Source organism: Fusarium mangiferae (genome assembly GCF_900044065.1).
Source record: "Fusarium mangiferae strain MRC7560 genome assembly, contig: FMAN_scaffold012, whole genome shotgun sequence".
NCBI classification, from domain to species: Eukaryota; Fungi; Ascomycota; class Sordariomycetes; order Hypocreales; family Nectriaceae; genus Fusarium; species Fusarium mangiferae.
In genome coordinates, this window is record NW_024573932.1 from 616,086 (window position 1) to 631,702 (window position 15,617).

The following is a 15,617-nucleotide window of genomic DNA, read 5'->3' on the forward strand; positions in this document are numbered from 1 at the left end:
GTGTTGGTATAGAATAATGCAAGGAGATAGCGGTTACTATAACTTGACTAACTATATTATAAACAAGCTTGCTTTTATTACATGCAGAACAAACATTAATTGAATTAACTCAGGCGCCTTAATTGCGTGATATAAAGTACTAAAACTATGATATTTCTACCAGATTCGGAGTAATGTCCTCGCTCATTCAAGAGAACTAGGAGTACAGGGTAGCGATGATGCCAGGTTGCCGACATTTTCCCGTCTTACGTCAACCAGACATCAACCTCCGTCATTCATACAATTGTTCAACATCCCGAGTACGTATCGAAACCTTCTGCTTCCGGAGTGACAAGTCGTCACCCTAGGGAGGCATGATAATCGACGTCTGACATGCGCGAGTTTATGGACTATGTCCACAGCGCCTTCTACGAAGCTACAGGATGGAATCGCGACAACTCGTACGCAGCGCTGAATGTGACCAGTGATGGTATGGAGCCTTTCCAGTAATGCTCGGGTCCGTGTATTGACAAGAGGGTTGCAGCTCTTCTGAATTTCGAGACCCCTCGTGGGCTACGACTCACCCTATCTGCCCTCGCGAGCCCCAACTTTGCGACATCCTACCAACTTGGCTCAGTCGGCATCGTTGATGGATCCATCTCGTACCTCTTCTCATCAGTCCCGCTTCGACTTCTCTTGACACCGCAATCGGAGGCGGTCAATCTACCGGAGCTTCTGCGCTCGTACAGACCTCTTACCGAACTCCCCCACCGAACCAATCCTCTCCTCCAGGCACCGAAAGATAAACCGGAATCGTCGCTCCTGTATGGTCGACTCTACCTACCCCAGTCGCTACTGGAAGCTCTATTCGTCAAACGACTGTCTCCTGCGCTCCAGGTCCAGCTCAGTTCTGTATCTGCCCAGCACCTTAAGAACGGCGGCACTGTACTAGGCCTGGCGCAATATGACGTAGGGAAATATGCGCTCGAAGGACTGGCGTCCTCAGATGGAGGACTACTCGGGTTCCGGGGCGTGTATAATTTCGGCGGCGATGCCGAGAAGCCGGAGGACCAGGCTGTCAACGACAATGGAAACGCCGACAGGGAAAGGATCTATGGTCGATTCAGCACCGGTGGAGAAATCTATTACGGCACCCTGAACAAGTCGGGTGGAATCAGCGTGGGAACCCGATTTGCAACGTTACCCGCGCACAAGGGAACGCCTCTATCTGCGACGTTGACACTGAATCCCTTGATGGGTAATATCAGTGCAAGCTATGCCGTGGTGGCAGGCCGGCATTGTAGCCTTGCTACGCGGATGGAGTTCAACGTGTTCAGCTACGAAAGCGCTTGGGCTATTGGTATGGAGCTCTGGCGGAAACCATTTACCCGACTGGTTCTCGAGGATGAGCCAGTCATTGATGATAAACTGGTTCTTGACGATAAACCAGAGGTGAAGCGGCCAAAGGAGCGCAGCTTTCAAGCCAAGTTGGAATGGCGTCTGGATGATCCCGAACCAGTTATCGTCAAGCCACCACCGCCTCCCCCTTCACTCCCAAAAGAGGAGATAGATCCTGAAAAGCCAGGTGAGGAGAGATATGCAGGCGTACTCAAGACTCGACTTGATCAAAACATGCGAATAGGGGTGCTGTGGGAAGGGCGGGTCAAATCTCTCCTATTCAGTCTCGGAAGTTCGATCGACTTGAATAAACTTGACAAGCCATTCCGAACGCTCGGGTTGGAAATCCAGTTTTCATCATGATCGGATATTAAACACAGGCCCTGTCATCTATGTTGACTACTGCAGGACGGCAATAGCCCACTACTGCAGTCGGCCCGTAGGATCATGTCAGCATGGTCTATGTGGTAGCTCATATGTGTGATGCAGCTTGATTAACGATGGTGCATATCAACGGGAATAGCGACCCGGATGGTGGCTATAACACTGCAGATGTCGGTGTTTTGTATCGGTTAGGTTGGATGTATTATCATGAGCATCTCACTGGCGTTACCGGTTGGAGGCATTGCTTTTCAAGGGGCATAGATTTGGAATTGGCGATTGGTGGCATAGCACTTCTCCCATTACTACTGTTTATTTGTCAACTCTTCTCTGACAGCATCTAGCATCAGCTCTTGATGACTCTCATGTGACAATCCTTGTATAAGGAACCGATTATGCATAAGTGCAACTAACTCAAGACACACTCATCGTCCAGCTGAACGATTTGGAGATGCCGTCAGAGCCGATTGCAAGACCTTTTGGCGGTTTTAATTGCGTGGGCGCTTTTGGCTTAGACATGGATCATGCCCGCGCTGACTGAGAACCTTGATGGTCTCCGCGATCTCTCCGGAATGTCAAGTGTGGCTGCTGGAGTTAGCGAGCCAATAAGATGTCTGCTGATTGATAACGAGTAATGACGCCACATCTTGAGATTGAGGCTCTTTTAAGCATTGATTCCATCCGTGTGACGTTTATTGTAACCCAAAGTGACTCATGATCAGGGGCGGTCATATGGAGGCTGTAGCAATGCTTGACTATCATACGATGCTTTTACTCTAGCAAACACACTTGTGTCACCGTATGAATGTACCTGGAGAATCACTAGCCACAGCTTAGAAGCTTCTACAGCCCGAAACGGTACTAGCCGAGTTTTACGAGGCTAACATGGCCATCAAGGTCCTCACCTTAATTCGACCCACTCCCACCTCAAACCACCACGTTCGTCTTTTTCCACGGCTCAAGATTCAACCAGAGACAGAATGTGCTATCACATCTCAGGTCACACCTTTTGGTCACAGTGGATCATGACGGTGATGCCAAGGAATGTGGCAGTTGCCGAGTTCCATGTTCCTGGGACGTGAATAACTAACTCTCCGAGTGTCACAGAGAATCGGCCATTGGAGTGAATTATTGAGGAGAGTAGCGAGTGATTAAAACACGGGTTGTGTTAGAGTTCGTCCAGCGGCCCTGGGGCCGAAGAGGGCATAATGTAAAACGTTATCAGTTGTGCTGAGTTTTCTAGTCTTTTTTTTGCTTCAGGACCAGAGTCTAGAAACTTCGCATGTACGAATTCTATCGCTTGATGCAACAATGCTTCGCTTGTCTAAGGTCCTCTATTTCTTAACCTTATTACTTTAACTTTAGCACTCATCATAAGCATCATAAGCATATGTTCAAGAGATACCACACCTATCTCGTTAGCAGTAACTATATCTTGGCCCAAGAGACCCCTGGTCCAAGACAACCCACCCTTCACTATCAACCATCCCACGCGCTTGCGGCTCGAACAAATCTAGTCTACAGCCTTCGGCAACTCGCTTCCGTCCGCTGGACCCTCTGTCAAGCTAAACCTGGTCAGCTAGGCCGGTTTGCCCACTTTCTATAAGTCGAGTCTGCGCCATCAAGGTTCGTCGCGAATTTCGATTTCTCTCGTTATTTTACACGTCACGCAACGCTCGCTGTATTATAAAACATCGCAACTCGCAGGTATATCGAGAGTTGCAATCAGCTTCAGGCCAAGCAAACAGTCCAACAATTAGCGCGCGTCTTGGCGTTTCGACTCCGTTCGAATCATACAGCGCGATTACCCTTGGTCGCTTCCTTTTTAGGGAACAACGCATCTGTATAATCCTTGGCTTCGCATCTTTGCGCCTTGGCATTTGACGACATATTTTCCGACTACAACCTCACATCACCTATTACCTGTAGGCCCGCGCCTCTTTTCTCCGTCTCGCGCTTCCTATAAGACCCTGCTCTCTGCATCCTTACCTTTATCCTTCTCGGCATCCATAAATTGTCAAAATGGCCGACGCTGATACCTGCAGCGGTGAGGCCGTCGATCTCGGCCGACGAGGTCTTCGAATTGGCTCCATCTTCATCATCATGGCCTCTTCGGCTATCGGCGCACTCTTGCCCATTTTCCTGGCACGCCAAAAGACAATCCCCGTTCCTAAGATGACCTTTTTTATTTGCAAGTTCATTGGTACTGGAGTCATCATAGCGACAGCTTTCATGCACCTGCTTGTTCCTGCTGTCGAGAACTTGACCGACCCCTGTCTCGAAGATAGATTGGGCGGTTACGATTGGGCTGAAGCCATCGCGCTTATGACTGTCATTGTCATGTTCTTTGTCGAAATGCTCGCCGCTCGTCTCAGCAACGCCGACATGGAGCACAACCACTCAATGGAGATTGACCACGAGCTCGATCCTGCTATGGACTTTATCGCCAAGAAGCAGCCCAGCAACCCTGACATCGAGAACGGTGAACGTAGGGGGTCTGGCTATGCCCCTGGTGGCGACAGCCACCTCGCTCACGGCCGTGAGCACAAGGAGGGTGATGCTCAGGGCGGGCTTGCTGGCCAGCTGCTCGCGATCTTCATTCTCGAATTCGGTGTCGTGTTTCACAGTGTCTTCATCGGTCTTACTCTCGGCACGATCGCCTCCGACGAGCTAACCGTTCTCTTGATTGTTCTCGTCTTCCATCAGATGTTCGAGGGTCTTGGTCTCGGTTCTCGTCTGGCCGTCGCTCCTTGGCCCAGTAACCGACAGTGGATGCCCTACCTGCTCGGCTGCATCTTTGCTCTGTCAACTCCCATTGGTATCGCGGCTGGCATAGGAGCCAAGCCCAACAACGCCAACGACCAGAAGCTTACAAACGGTATCTTCGACGCTATCAGTGCAGGTATCCTCATGTACACTGGTCTTGTAGAGCTCCTCGCCCACGAGTTCATGTTCAACCCTTACATGCGCAAGGCCCCGATCAGGATCCTGTTGCTCGCATTTGCATGCGTTGCCTTTGGTGTCACTGTCATGGCCATTCTTGCCAAGTGGGCTTAAAGGAGATTCGTGTGGAAGAAAGTGGTTAAAATGGATATTCTCGAGGTGTATACCCGAACAAGGTTGGGTCATAATAAAGTCATTTGGCATTGCGTTAGACGGATAGAATTGATACCTGGTCTGCTTCTTCGACCCTGTTACTATTAGTTATGGCCAGGAAATAGAGCCTTTTTCTTCGCTTGAAGTCGTGAATACCTAGTGAATCAACTAGTGTTTGCCTCGTTGAAGATTGTGAACAGCAAGTGACGTAGACGAAGTAAAAGTCCCGACGTGGAACCACGTGAGAGTGAATAGTTGCACAGATGCCACAGATGATCAGGACCCAATCACTTACATGAACATGTGCCTAATTTGGACAGTGGTTCAAGTCAGTGGTGATGTTCAACAAGAGGGCTCCACTGCCATACAGTGCAAAGAATCTAGACACTGTATATCACACAGTACATAGAAATTATGGGACCCACCAATCAATGCCGAAGATTTGAGAAAAATTTGTGTGTGCTTGCAAAATAGGGCCGAACCAAATTAAGCGACAATAGTTGAGATTTCGATCACGATTCTAGCAAATTGAGATCTTCGAGCTCAACTATCGCGACGCTTCGACAACCACACCCAACGACCAAACTCCCCTTTCACCCACCCAACCCAACAATACCGCAAAAATGGCCGGCGGAGTTACCGTTCGCGATGTCGATGTAGGTACTCCCTGAAAAACAAAACCCATCACAGGAAACGAAATACTCTTCGAAAATATCACACGATCTCTACTCGACGACTTGGCGACGCAATCTTCCAAGAGAACCGCTTGCCCGCCATGGCGCTGACGCAGCGCGATGATTATATACCACAAAATAATTGAAACGCTGTGTCGGCTGCTGTGTTCAAAGGGCTGGGTACAAATGGGATTGAGGAGCAGGCGCGAGGGAGTCGAAAGACTTCTGACGACGGAATCATGCTAATGGGTTTTGTGACTGCAGGCGCAGAAGTTCATCACTGCCTACTCTGCTTTCTTGAAGCGTCAGGGCAAGCTTCCCATCCCCGGTAAGGCATTCTGAACTCTTTCTGTATTTGTTCAATACTGACTTCTTCTCAGGTTGGGTCGATACCGTCAAGACTGGTCCTGCTAAGGAGCTCCCTCCCCAGGACATTGACTGGTTCTACGTCCGTGCCGCCTCCATCGCCCGCCACGTCTACCTCCGCAAGACCGTCGGTGTTGGCCGTCTCCGCAAGGTCCACGGCACTGCCAAGAACCGTGGCAGCCGCCCCTCCAAGCACGTCGATGCCTCCGGCTCCGTCGACCGAAAGGTCATGCAGGCTCTTGAGAAGATCGGTGTCCTTGAGCAGGACGAGGACAAGGGTGGCCGCCGCATCACCCAGGCCGGACAGCGTGATTTGGACCGAATTGCCCAGACCACCGCTGAGGCCGAGGAGGAGGAGGATGACGAGTAAACTAAAAAACTGGCGGTTTCCGGTCAAAGTCAAAGGTAGCAATGGCAATGGAATTGGGCGTTGGGTCATAGATTTTGTCATGTATGAATGAGATTCCCCCGACACTGGGTCATTCGGTTTGGTCAAATTGGACCCGTCCAACTTGTCGTTCATTTTATGGTCGATCTGCTCTTGTGAATGTGTATCTCTAATGTGCTTGTGTGTTTCATGGTCGCAACCTGAATTCGAGTTGTGAAAGAGTTCCCTTTACCCCTCTTTATCCTCTCTTCTCCTCATGATCTCTCCTTGATCTCTTTTTAACCACCACCTCCTGGAGATAGGGTCAAGCAAGGCACATCTTTGCATGCGCTTTTCTCTTTCCCCTCTTCTCTTCATGATTTCTGTTTCTCTTCAACATCTCATGAGACAGTTTCTGATCTCAAGGATTCATCTTCTCTTATTCTTGGCAAAGTGAGGTTATCGTGAGTTCTCTGATTTGGCTTCTTTTAAAGCGCCGAGCTTTCTCTTTGCAACTCCATTTCCACGTGTTACGAGTTACGAATTTCAAGATACAACTAAGCACTCATCCTCTGTTTGATCTCGAAGAATACTCTTATATTGTCAGGTATGGCCCGGCTTTGAAGAGTTGTGCGTGTTTCTCTCAAGAGCACAACTTGTGCAAAGCAAATCATCAAATTTATCCACGTTCGCTGAAGCATCCCTGAATCACGATGCATTTTATCCTTCGCTCTCTTCACTAAAATCTGCTTCTCGAGTGGAGTGATCTGTAAGTGTGTTACAACTTCAACCTCAAGTCCTCAACTCCTTCATGAAAGTTATATACTACTCTAAGAAACTCATACACCTTTCACTCACAGGCACAACTCCCCTTTCCGAATATTTAAAATGACCACACTGCAGTCAGCAGCGTCAAGCTCGGATGAAGTTGAAGAGGTTCTTCCAGTCTTTGTGTCTGCTATTAGCAGCCCATCACCCCTTATATACTTCCACCATGTCATCGATCCTGAAACCACAAAGCTTACAGTTCAAGTCCTCGGGGCTAATATCTCCTTCGTCTTTAGCCACCGTCGAGCAAAGACCGTTATAGGGAGATCCAGAATTGAAGCGCAACTCGAAAACAAAACCACAGGGTTCACTTCCATCGTATCTGCAACATCTCAGCGTGTTGTCTTAGCGGCAGCTGAATCAGGTCATGGTCTTGGGAAATACGGCGATGTATTGGACAAGAAGAGAGGCATTCTTCCAAATAGTATTTGGACCAGGCGAGTCGTGTCCATGGGTAAGACCCTTGGTTTGAACATGAGAAGACCGTTTGACAATCCTGGCCGAAGAGTGGGAAACACTGAGGGCATCTTTCTCGGGTCTCATGTTGAAGTCAAACTCGCAGTTCATGGTATTTGTGTTCTTCTTCAGACTTTCGAGATCACAAAGGACTTTAACAACGTCACGATGAAGCAACTGAACCAACTTCGACGAGCTCGCTGGGAAGATGGATCGCGTCCAGTTCTCGAGGTGTATTTCTCTCGCAAGTACTGCAAACCTTGCAAGTCTCTTGTGCAGAAACTGCAAGATGCCACTGGAGTTACCATCAGACTTGTATGGAAGCCTCGCCTCGTGATGAAGAAGTACATCCTCAGACCAATAGATCGAAACCGAAAACCTGGCGAGCCCTTGGGAGCACAGGAGTTTGAGCCTCAAGACTACGACTTTGGAGACATCCTGCCTGACGATTCTGACATAGAAGTCATATCCGACGACGAGGGTGCCAAAGAAGAGGTTGACAAGATTGACCTTACCCACATTCGATCGACATCACCAATTTCATGGAATCAAGAGATCGATGATTATCTGGATGGTCTCGCTTATAGAGTAGGCCAGATGAAAGACTGCCCAGAAGGTGCCAGATCAGCTATCGTCGAGTTTGCCAGTATCAGAGTCAATGCCAAGAAGTCTCTCGATGCTGCAAAAGTCAGCAAGCCCCTACCAGCGACGCCGGTTATAGAAGCGCCAGCAGATTTCCTCGAGGGTGACAATCGACAGCGGCAACGACATACGTTTCCTCGTGCGCAGAAAAGACTGTTTCGTGAACCACACGATAAGAATGGCTCGAGAGCAAGGAGTGTTTCTCCCAAGCGTCGGGCACAGTCAGTCAGAGACCGCTCACCACGACGATACAACTCGGGACCATTGGGACGCCATTCAACTGAAGCTCCTCAAGGGAGGTCCACGGCCAATGCCACTTCACGATCTCGCTCTACTCGCTGATTCAATGCCATCAAATAATCAAGAGGTGTTCTATGAGAATACTTACAAGATAAAGCACACGGCAACTATCTGAGTGCTGTTAAAGGACACAGAAATTCTGTCAAGGCGCCACAAGTTTTTGGAAGGCTGAAGCCAACAATGTCTGTGTGAGATCAAGAGTCTACTATACTTCTCAGACCGCGAAACGGGAGGATACTGCAGGGATCTATCGCGAAAGGGGGAATATTTGTCAGAAGATCACAGCATCGATGTATCATCACGTTTATGATTTCACAGCACTATCTTAGTTTTGGTAAAACTTGCTATCAACTGTTTACCTTGTATTCATGTGTATTCGTTTCTTCTATCATTCATAAGACCTTCGCTTGTGAACAGCTTCAACCTGCATTACTCCACATGCTTCCCAGCGCTCTCCTGTAGCAGCTTTTTGAACCCATCTGCCAGCTCTTTTATCACCACATCTATATCGGGAGCTTCAGGTCCCTCCTCAGCTTCTTCGATCGCTGCTTGAAGGGCTTCCTCTCTCCCCTTTTCCGTGCCTTCAACTCCAATTTTGCCCATAGTAAGTGCATTCTTGACATCTTTTCCATGCCTGACAGGTCCCTTTGGCTTTTCTGGTGTTATAGCCGTGTCTTCGATTAAACTCTGCCATCGGGAGAGATAAATGCCTGGGCCTGACATGTTGCCTGATTCTGAATCGTCTGAGTCAATGATCCGCTGTAGGCGGCAGAGAGAAAGGGCCTCGACTTGAGCAAGATATGCGGCGTGGTTATCCAATGAAATGAGAACATCCTTTTGGGACTTCTCAGGAACCGACTGAAATAGCTTATTCAGCTGATCGTCCATCGCACTCACATCAACAGTACCATTACTCGCCTGCTCTCCAGCATCGGCATTGCTCGTCTTTTGAACAGGCTTCCTTTCCTGGCGAAACTTTAGTACGGCATCGTTGGTCCATTTATTCATCTCTTCCCAAACATCAGGACATGATGCCGCAAAGGCATGAACCCATCTATACATGAGCTCTCGGTTTCTCATGAAGAGACCAACGTAATCGTCCACAGTTGGCATGCTACCGTCCTTCTTCGGCTTGCCAGCCTTGATAAACTCATCGATGAACAATTGACCCGCTTCGACATGCTCCCGCAAATCTATCTGGGAGTGTACCATGCGGATCATGGGTTCATAGGCGGCAAATAGATCCTTGATAGTGGCGGTAAAGAGATCAGGAGGCTGACGACAGAAGGCTGTTGTGATGCTTTCACGATCGCGCACGGAGAGAAGAGCAGAATAATACTCGAGACACTGCGCGTGCTTCTGATCATCAAGCTGAGTTGCTAACATGGGATTGGACCCGTTAAAAATAGCAGTGATGATAGACTGAGCATGTTCCTCGCTGGCATTACGAACCGTCTTATGCTCATCACGACTCATGGTGATATACTGACGAATAGCTTCAAGCATCTCGTCACTTGGTCGATCCTTAGCTCTCTCCACCTTGTCAGCACTCTTTCGGAACTCTCCAGCGTCCCACGACAACACTAATGAGATGATACGCTGCAAGAGGTTCATGCCATCGTCGGCATTAGCGGTCAAGCCGATCCAGTTGGTGACGCTCGTAACGCTCAACTTTGCAAGGAGTAGGCGCATCATGGCGCTAATCATACTAGCGGCATTGCCCATCCGTAGAGTCTGCTTGACCATCTTGTAGGGGATGAGGTTGTGGACATTTTCGAGGAGTTTGAGAAGATATTGGCCTTCTGGGGAGAGGACAAAGATGTGGTGGATGAAGGTAGCGAGGCTTTGGTTTTGTTAGTGGGAGGCAGAGAATATCTCGTGTGGAACTCACTGGATGATGGCATATTCAGCAGCTGCTCCAATGACTGGAGAGTGACTCTCGAGATCCGAAGTTTTGCTGAAATGATCAAACATCTCATCTGCCAAACCTCCATAGACCAAGCCTTCAACAACATCATCCCACGCCTTTGCCAGGTCTGCAGCCTTGGCCCGATCATACTCAACCTCCTTATCCGAAGACTTATCGTGTCGATTTGTTTTCTTGACACCGCCAAGAACTCCTCGACCAACCATCTCAAGAAGTCCACTCGACCCAGTCGCAAGCACCTTTCTCGTCCCCAAAGCACCCTTATCATAGCTCTCTGACAATTCTGCCTCTCCGAGTCTCGTCAACAAGCCCTGCACTCTAACAGACCAAAACTCGCGTGGTAGATCTCGCACACCCGGAAGTTTTAGAATGAACCGCGTTAACATGGTATGAAGAATAGGTGATGAAGAAGGTTTCTTGTCGTCATCATCGCTAGGAGTTTCCTTGACGTCTTTCGCAGCTCCTTGCTTTGGCGTTCCTGGTCTTGAGCTCACAGGTGTTCCAGCCCAGCTCCTCCATCCTGTGCTCGGGGGTGCGCTTTGTGAGGTTTGAGGCTCAACCGTTGCTCTTGAGAAAGGATAGCCATAGCCTGTGACTGCATCTGGATACTTGAAGCTCTGTATTTCTGCGTATGTTTCGTGGTGCGTGAGGATATCAAACAAGGCATGAACCTGCTCAGGTGCGAGATTTGTAGACGTCATGATATCTCATGTCACATCGAGGGCGTACGGCGTAGAGAGGAAGGGAGATGAAGTCTCAATAAATAGACGTGTGAGATGTGCTTTTTTCAGCGGTTTTTGATGGATGTGATGGGATGCTCCAGTGATCACAGTGGATATAGTGTCTGCTATGAGGAAGATCCACTGACTTTTAGTGGAGGATTCACTGTTAAACTTTAGATCAATGAACAAGTGAATGAGGCCTCAGAGGGCAAGAATCATGGAGTGCCTTACCCTCATGGTGTGGTGACGTAGTCTTGAGGCTGTACTCGCTAAACCTTTTCTGTACAACCCCACTATGATCGTTGACGTTTGATTACGGCTTCAAAGGTAGGTCTTTACTTCATTCTTTACATACTGTTCAACAATGAAGCCTTTCATCGCATAAAGGGCCGCCTAAAGAGTTTCAAAGAGAGCGCTTGTTAAAATGTTTGATCGTCAACACCTTTCCAACGATCATGTCACGACATCACATGACAATAAAACAAAACACATTAAAGGTAGAGCATCAATTTCAACTATCAACCAATCGTGTATACCTTCGTAACAAAGGAAACGGCCGTCACATCACTAATTAATAAACCTGTAGTTTTCCCTAACCAAGCACAATCCTCGCATCGTGCTTTATCCACCCATCGTCGTTGCTTCCAGTGTGGTATCAAAAACAAAGAGAATAAAGACAACTCAAGTACATGAGCATGGGTATAACGTCAACAATCCTCCACTATTATTTTTCCTGTGCCTAGCTGACAACTCTGTCACATTGGATTTAAACGGGATTGATATGACCCGTGGTGAGAGGAGCCTGGCTAGTGGGCAGGCCGGTCTGGCCATTGGTGTAACCAGCAGGGTGCTTGCCATTAACAGCACCGTTGCCAATCTGGAGACCATTGCCGCCATTCAACGCGCCATTACCAGTGTGGGTGTTACCACCAGCAGGGTAGAAGTCGTAGTCAGCGTTGGAAGTGTTCTTAGGTCCAAGATCTGACACGGGGTGAGCCTTGCGCTGGATCTTGGGGGCGGAAGGAATGTCAGTGCTCTTCTTGGCGGAGCCGATAGAGAAGACAGGACTCTCCCACTTATCACCCTTACGGGCAAGCTCCTTATACTCGGTAGCCTTGGTGCTGATGCCACCAGGGAGGTCAATGTTGGGGAAGATGCTGTCCTCCTTGGTCATGGCAATGTTGGCCTTCTTATCAGAAGCAGCCGCCTCAGCCTTCTTCTTGCCCTTAGTGAACTGTTGCTGGGCAGCAGTGTAGTAACGGTTGTAGATGTTGGGGGCGTTCTCGGGGTTGTTCTTGGCCTCAGCAGCAGCACGTTCAGCCTCCTGCTTCACCTGGAACAGCAGCTGGTCAAACTTGTTGCACTGATCCTTGATAGCCTTCTCAACAGCCTTCTGCAGAGGAGGGCGAATAACCTTGAGCATGAAAGGCTTGAACAAAGAGAAGAGCAGCTTATGGTTCGACTTCTTGACCTTGATTTGGAGCTTGTTGAAGTCAACATCAACCTTCTCAACCTTGAAGTAGTTCTGGCGATCCTTCTTGTCGGCGGTAGACACCTTCATCTTGAAGGAGAAGCCATCGCCAGGGAGGATGATGTCAGCAACACCAGTATCGGTGATGGTAGGGAAGCCTTGCTTGCGCTTGATGTGGAAGCTCACATCACGAAGATCCATCTGGATGCCAGCAACCTTTACCTCAACGGTCTGGTGATTCTTGTTGGCGATCTTCTTGCGACCCCATCGGAAGTAGTGCTCGCTGGAGACCTCGAAGATGTTGGGGGCAAAGTTGTCACTCTCGAGGACTAGGTTCTCGATGATAGCATCAACCTGGGAGTCGGTGTACTCAATTCGGGGAATTGGGATGTAGGCAATGTTCTCAAGGGCGGCAGGGAGAATGACATCCCTCAAGTCCTTGAGCAGATGAGGCTTGAAGACAGGCTTGCCATCCTGGTCGTTGCCAAGGTCCTTGAACAGCTTCTGGAGAGACTCGGCAAAAGCATGGTTCTGAGGATCCTGGTCGAACTGGTCGGCGAGGAACTTGATCTCATCGACAACACGGTCGGTGTGGCCGCGATATTTGTTGCGGAGAAGGTATCGTCCCTTGTCGTAGAGTTGATCCCACTCACGAGTGGACTCATCCTCGAGGATGTAACCCTGCTGAAGGAGGCATCGGCGGATGTAAGAATCCATAGCCTTGAACCAGTCCTTGAGCTCACGGTCGTTATCGGCGTCGCGGTAGATCTGGCCAATGGCCTCCCAAAGATCCTCAGTGGAGGTGCCGTTGGCGAATCGCTCAATGATAGTGCGGAGGTCACGCTCGGCGGCAGCAAGGCCACCGCGTGCGTCCTTAGCAGTATCGGTAGAGCCCTGGCCAAGAGTGCGGCCGTGGCGGCTGTAATTCTCAGCCAGGCGAAGAAGAGTCTGAATGGCCTGAGAGTAGTCCTCATGCTGCTGGCACTCCAGAATCATCTTCTTGAGACGCCAGATGGTCTGGTCCTTACGCTCCTGAGGCATCTTCTTGTCGAAGTAGTTGCGGGCCTTGCGGCGGTACTCCTCGTTGCGCTGCAGGATGTTCTCCTTGGTCTCGGGGTCGATCTTGTTGTCAATCTTGGCCTCAGCAGCCTGCTTGGCGGCACTCTTACCAGCCTGGGGGTCAGTCTGGCGAGCGGCGTCACGAGCGGCGTCGGTTGAAGCAGGCACACTACCGGTCTCGGTACCGGTGGTGACCTGAGGGTAGGTGCCCTGCTGAGCATTGGACTGCTGGTTCTGCTGGAGCTGTCCGGGAGCGGCAGCGTTGATTCCAGCGGAAGCGACGTCCTTAACATCCTCCTTGGGGTTTCCACTGTAGAAGCCCTTAGCCTGCTGCTTCAGGTTATCCTTGGAAAAGTCGGGAGCCTCATGCCAGACGTTGTCTTGAGCAGGCTCATCGATCTGTCGGAGCTGCTCCTGAGAGGGGCGGACACGGGCAGCGGCGTTGGTAGCAGCATCGCCAGCCATATCGCGGAAGAGGACTGTAGCATCAGAAAGAAGCTTTCGGAACTGTCCGTTGGTGATGAGAAGCTGGCCCAGGGTTCTCAACCCTTCAAGAGCTTGGTCACCATCCTGCTTGGCAGCGTCCTTGCTGATGGGGGCATTGGGTGTGTTGACACTCTTGGGGTCAAACTGAGTGGTCTGCCAGATGAAATCCTGAATCAGGTTGCCCTCGTTCTTGGAGAGAAGGAGGTACTTGGCTTGCTTGATGGCGTTGGCAGCATCCTTGACGAGCTCTTGGCCCTCGGCGGAGAGCTTCTCGTGGCGACCAGAGAGGGCGCGAGAGGCGAGGAAACTGCTTAGAGCGACATCGATTTGGTCGTTCTGGAGGAGAATGCATTAGGATGTGAGAAGTGGCAGAATCGTCAAGAGAATACTCACTGAAGGAACCTTGCCGTTCTGGAAGGCAGAAATGATACCGTAGACTTGGAGCTTTCGGTTGACATCGGCCTCCTTCGTCTTGATGTCTGTAGGTTTGTTGACGTCTGGGGCACCGGGCATGATGGGCAAAAGTGTATGGGGTATCTCGTTATTAAGTCGTTAAGCCACCGGAAAGTATGACGTTAAAAGATGTTAGGACGGTAACTCTTTTTAGAGTTGAGGTGATGATGTAGTGGATAAGAGACGAAATAGAAGTCGATCTTATTATGAGAGGGGCAGGAAGCGATGCGTTGCGAAGCGTAGCGTAGACGTAGGTAACAAATGAAGAAACTGTTGTTTGGTATCCTCTGGTAAGGGATGGGTATCACAAAGCAGTTGGGTATTGTATTAGGTAGGAATTGATATTGGACGGGATATGAAATAGAGAAAGAGCTCTTGGTACGAGGCAGGAGAGAGACAGGATTAGATATACTTTTCTAAGGGGGACTGCCTGTGACAGGCAGGTACGAGAGTTACACGGTAATGGCTGGATCCGGGCAATGGTTGGCTTGTTCTTGGCTGGGCTGGGCTGGAGAAAGGGAGTGTGGTCAGTGACGTTGACGTTTGCTAAGGGCGACGATGTTGATCGAGGACGTCATCGGTCGATTCACAAAGATGCCCACCACTGTTTTGACCAAGCCCAGCGCCAACGCACGCTACTGGCCAGGCTATAGACCAATTTTACAATACAGGCACCTCAATGCGCTATCGTTTCTCAACAAGGCACTCTTTCTGAGCACTGGCATTGGGACTGGCATCGGCATACATTCATTGAATCACTGATTTCTGCTACCCCCCTGCTTGGCTATGACACTGAAATCCGGAGCGGATCCTACGGCCAAGCAAGGCACCCTTCCAACTTGAGCAGGGGTCGAGCAGATGATCGAGCTGCAAACAAGCGGGAAAAAGGGAAGGGAAAATGTACCAGGGCAGCAGCTGAAGATAACAGGGGTGGGCTCTAGACTCTTTTGCGTTGCGATGATGATGCTGTTCGATCTCCAATTAGAGGCGTTTCGCCGCGTCAGGGGAGACG

At 49.8% G+C, this 15,617-nt stretch overlaps 6 protein-coding genes across 6 annotated transcripts; 4 read left to right on the plus strand and 2 right to left on the minus strand.

The window, feature by feature from the left end:
- Positions 1 to 372: 372 nt before the first annotated feature.
- FMAN_07963 (putative mitochondrial inheritance component MDM10) lies at positions 373 to 1,740 on the plus strand (the record flags this gene model as incomplete). Its single annotated transcript, XM_041821380.1, has 2 exons — positions 373 to 469; positions 524 to 1,740. The coding sequence occupies 2 exons, from the start codon at positions 373 to 375 to the stop codon at positions 1,738 to 1,740; spliced, it is 1,314 nt and encodes a 437-aa protein (XP_041687165.1).
- A 2,040-nt stretch (positions 1,741 to 3,780) lies between these two features.
- On the plus strand, positions 3,781 to 4,815 carry FMAN_07964 (putative ZRT2-Zinc transporter II; the record flags this gene model as incomplete). Its single annotated transcript, XM_041821381.1, has 1 exon — positions 3,781 to 4,815. One exon carries the CDS (start codon positions 3,781 to 3,783, stop codon positions 4,813 to 4,815), a length of 1,035 nt encoding a protein of 344 aa, XP_041687166.1.
- Positions 4,816 to 5,477: 662 nt separating this feature from the next.
- On the plus strand, positions 5,478 to 6,264 carry FMAN_07965 (putative ribosomal protein S19.e, cytosolic; the record flags this gene model as incomplete). The annotated part of the gene is made up of 3 exons (XM_041821382.1): positions 5,478 to 5,510; positions 5,793 to 5,856; positions 5,909 to 6,264. The coding sequence occupies 3 exons, from the start codon at positions 5,478 to 5,480 to the stop codon at positions 6,262 to 6,264; spliced, it is 453 nt and encodes a 150-aa protein (XP_041687167.1).
- An 885-nt stretch (positions 6,265 to 7,149) lies between these two features.
- FMAN_07966 (uncharacterized protein) lies at positions 7,150 to 8,529 on the plus strand (the record flags this gene model as incomplete). Its single annotated transcript, XM_041821383.1, has 1 exon — positions 7,150 to 8,529. The coding sequence occupies one exon, from the start codon at positions 7,150 to 7,152 to the stop codon at positions 8,527 to 8,529; it is 1,380 nt and encodes a 459-aa protein (XP_041687168.1).
- Positions 8,530 to 8,916: 387 nt separating this feature from the next.
- FMAN_07967 (uncharacterized protein) lies at positions 8,917 to 11,115 on the minus strand (the record flags this gene model as incomplete). Its single annotated transcript, XM_041821384.1, has 2 exons — positions 8,917 to 10,330; positions 10,379 to 11,115. 2 exons carry the CDS (start codon positions 11,113 to 11,115, stop codon positions 8,917 to 8,919), a joined length of 2,151 nt encoding a protein of 716 aa, XP_041687169.1.
- A 787-nt stretch (positions 11,116 to 11,902) lies between these two features.
- FMAN_07968 (uncharacterized protein) lies at positions 11,903 to 14,665 on the minus strand (the record flags this gene model as incomplete). Its single annotated transcript, XM_041821385.1, has 2 exons — positions 11,903 to 14,488; positions 14,546 to 14,665. The coding sequence occupies 2 exons, from the start codon at positions 14,663 to 14,665 to the stop codon at positions 11,903 to 11,905; spliced, it is 2,706 nt and encodes a 901-aa protein (XP_041687170.1).
- Between the last annotated feature and the right edge of the window lie 952 nt (positions 14,666 to 15,617).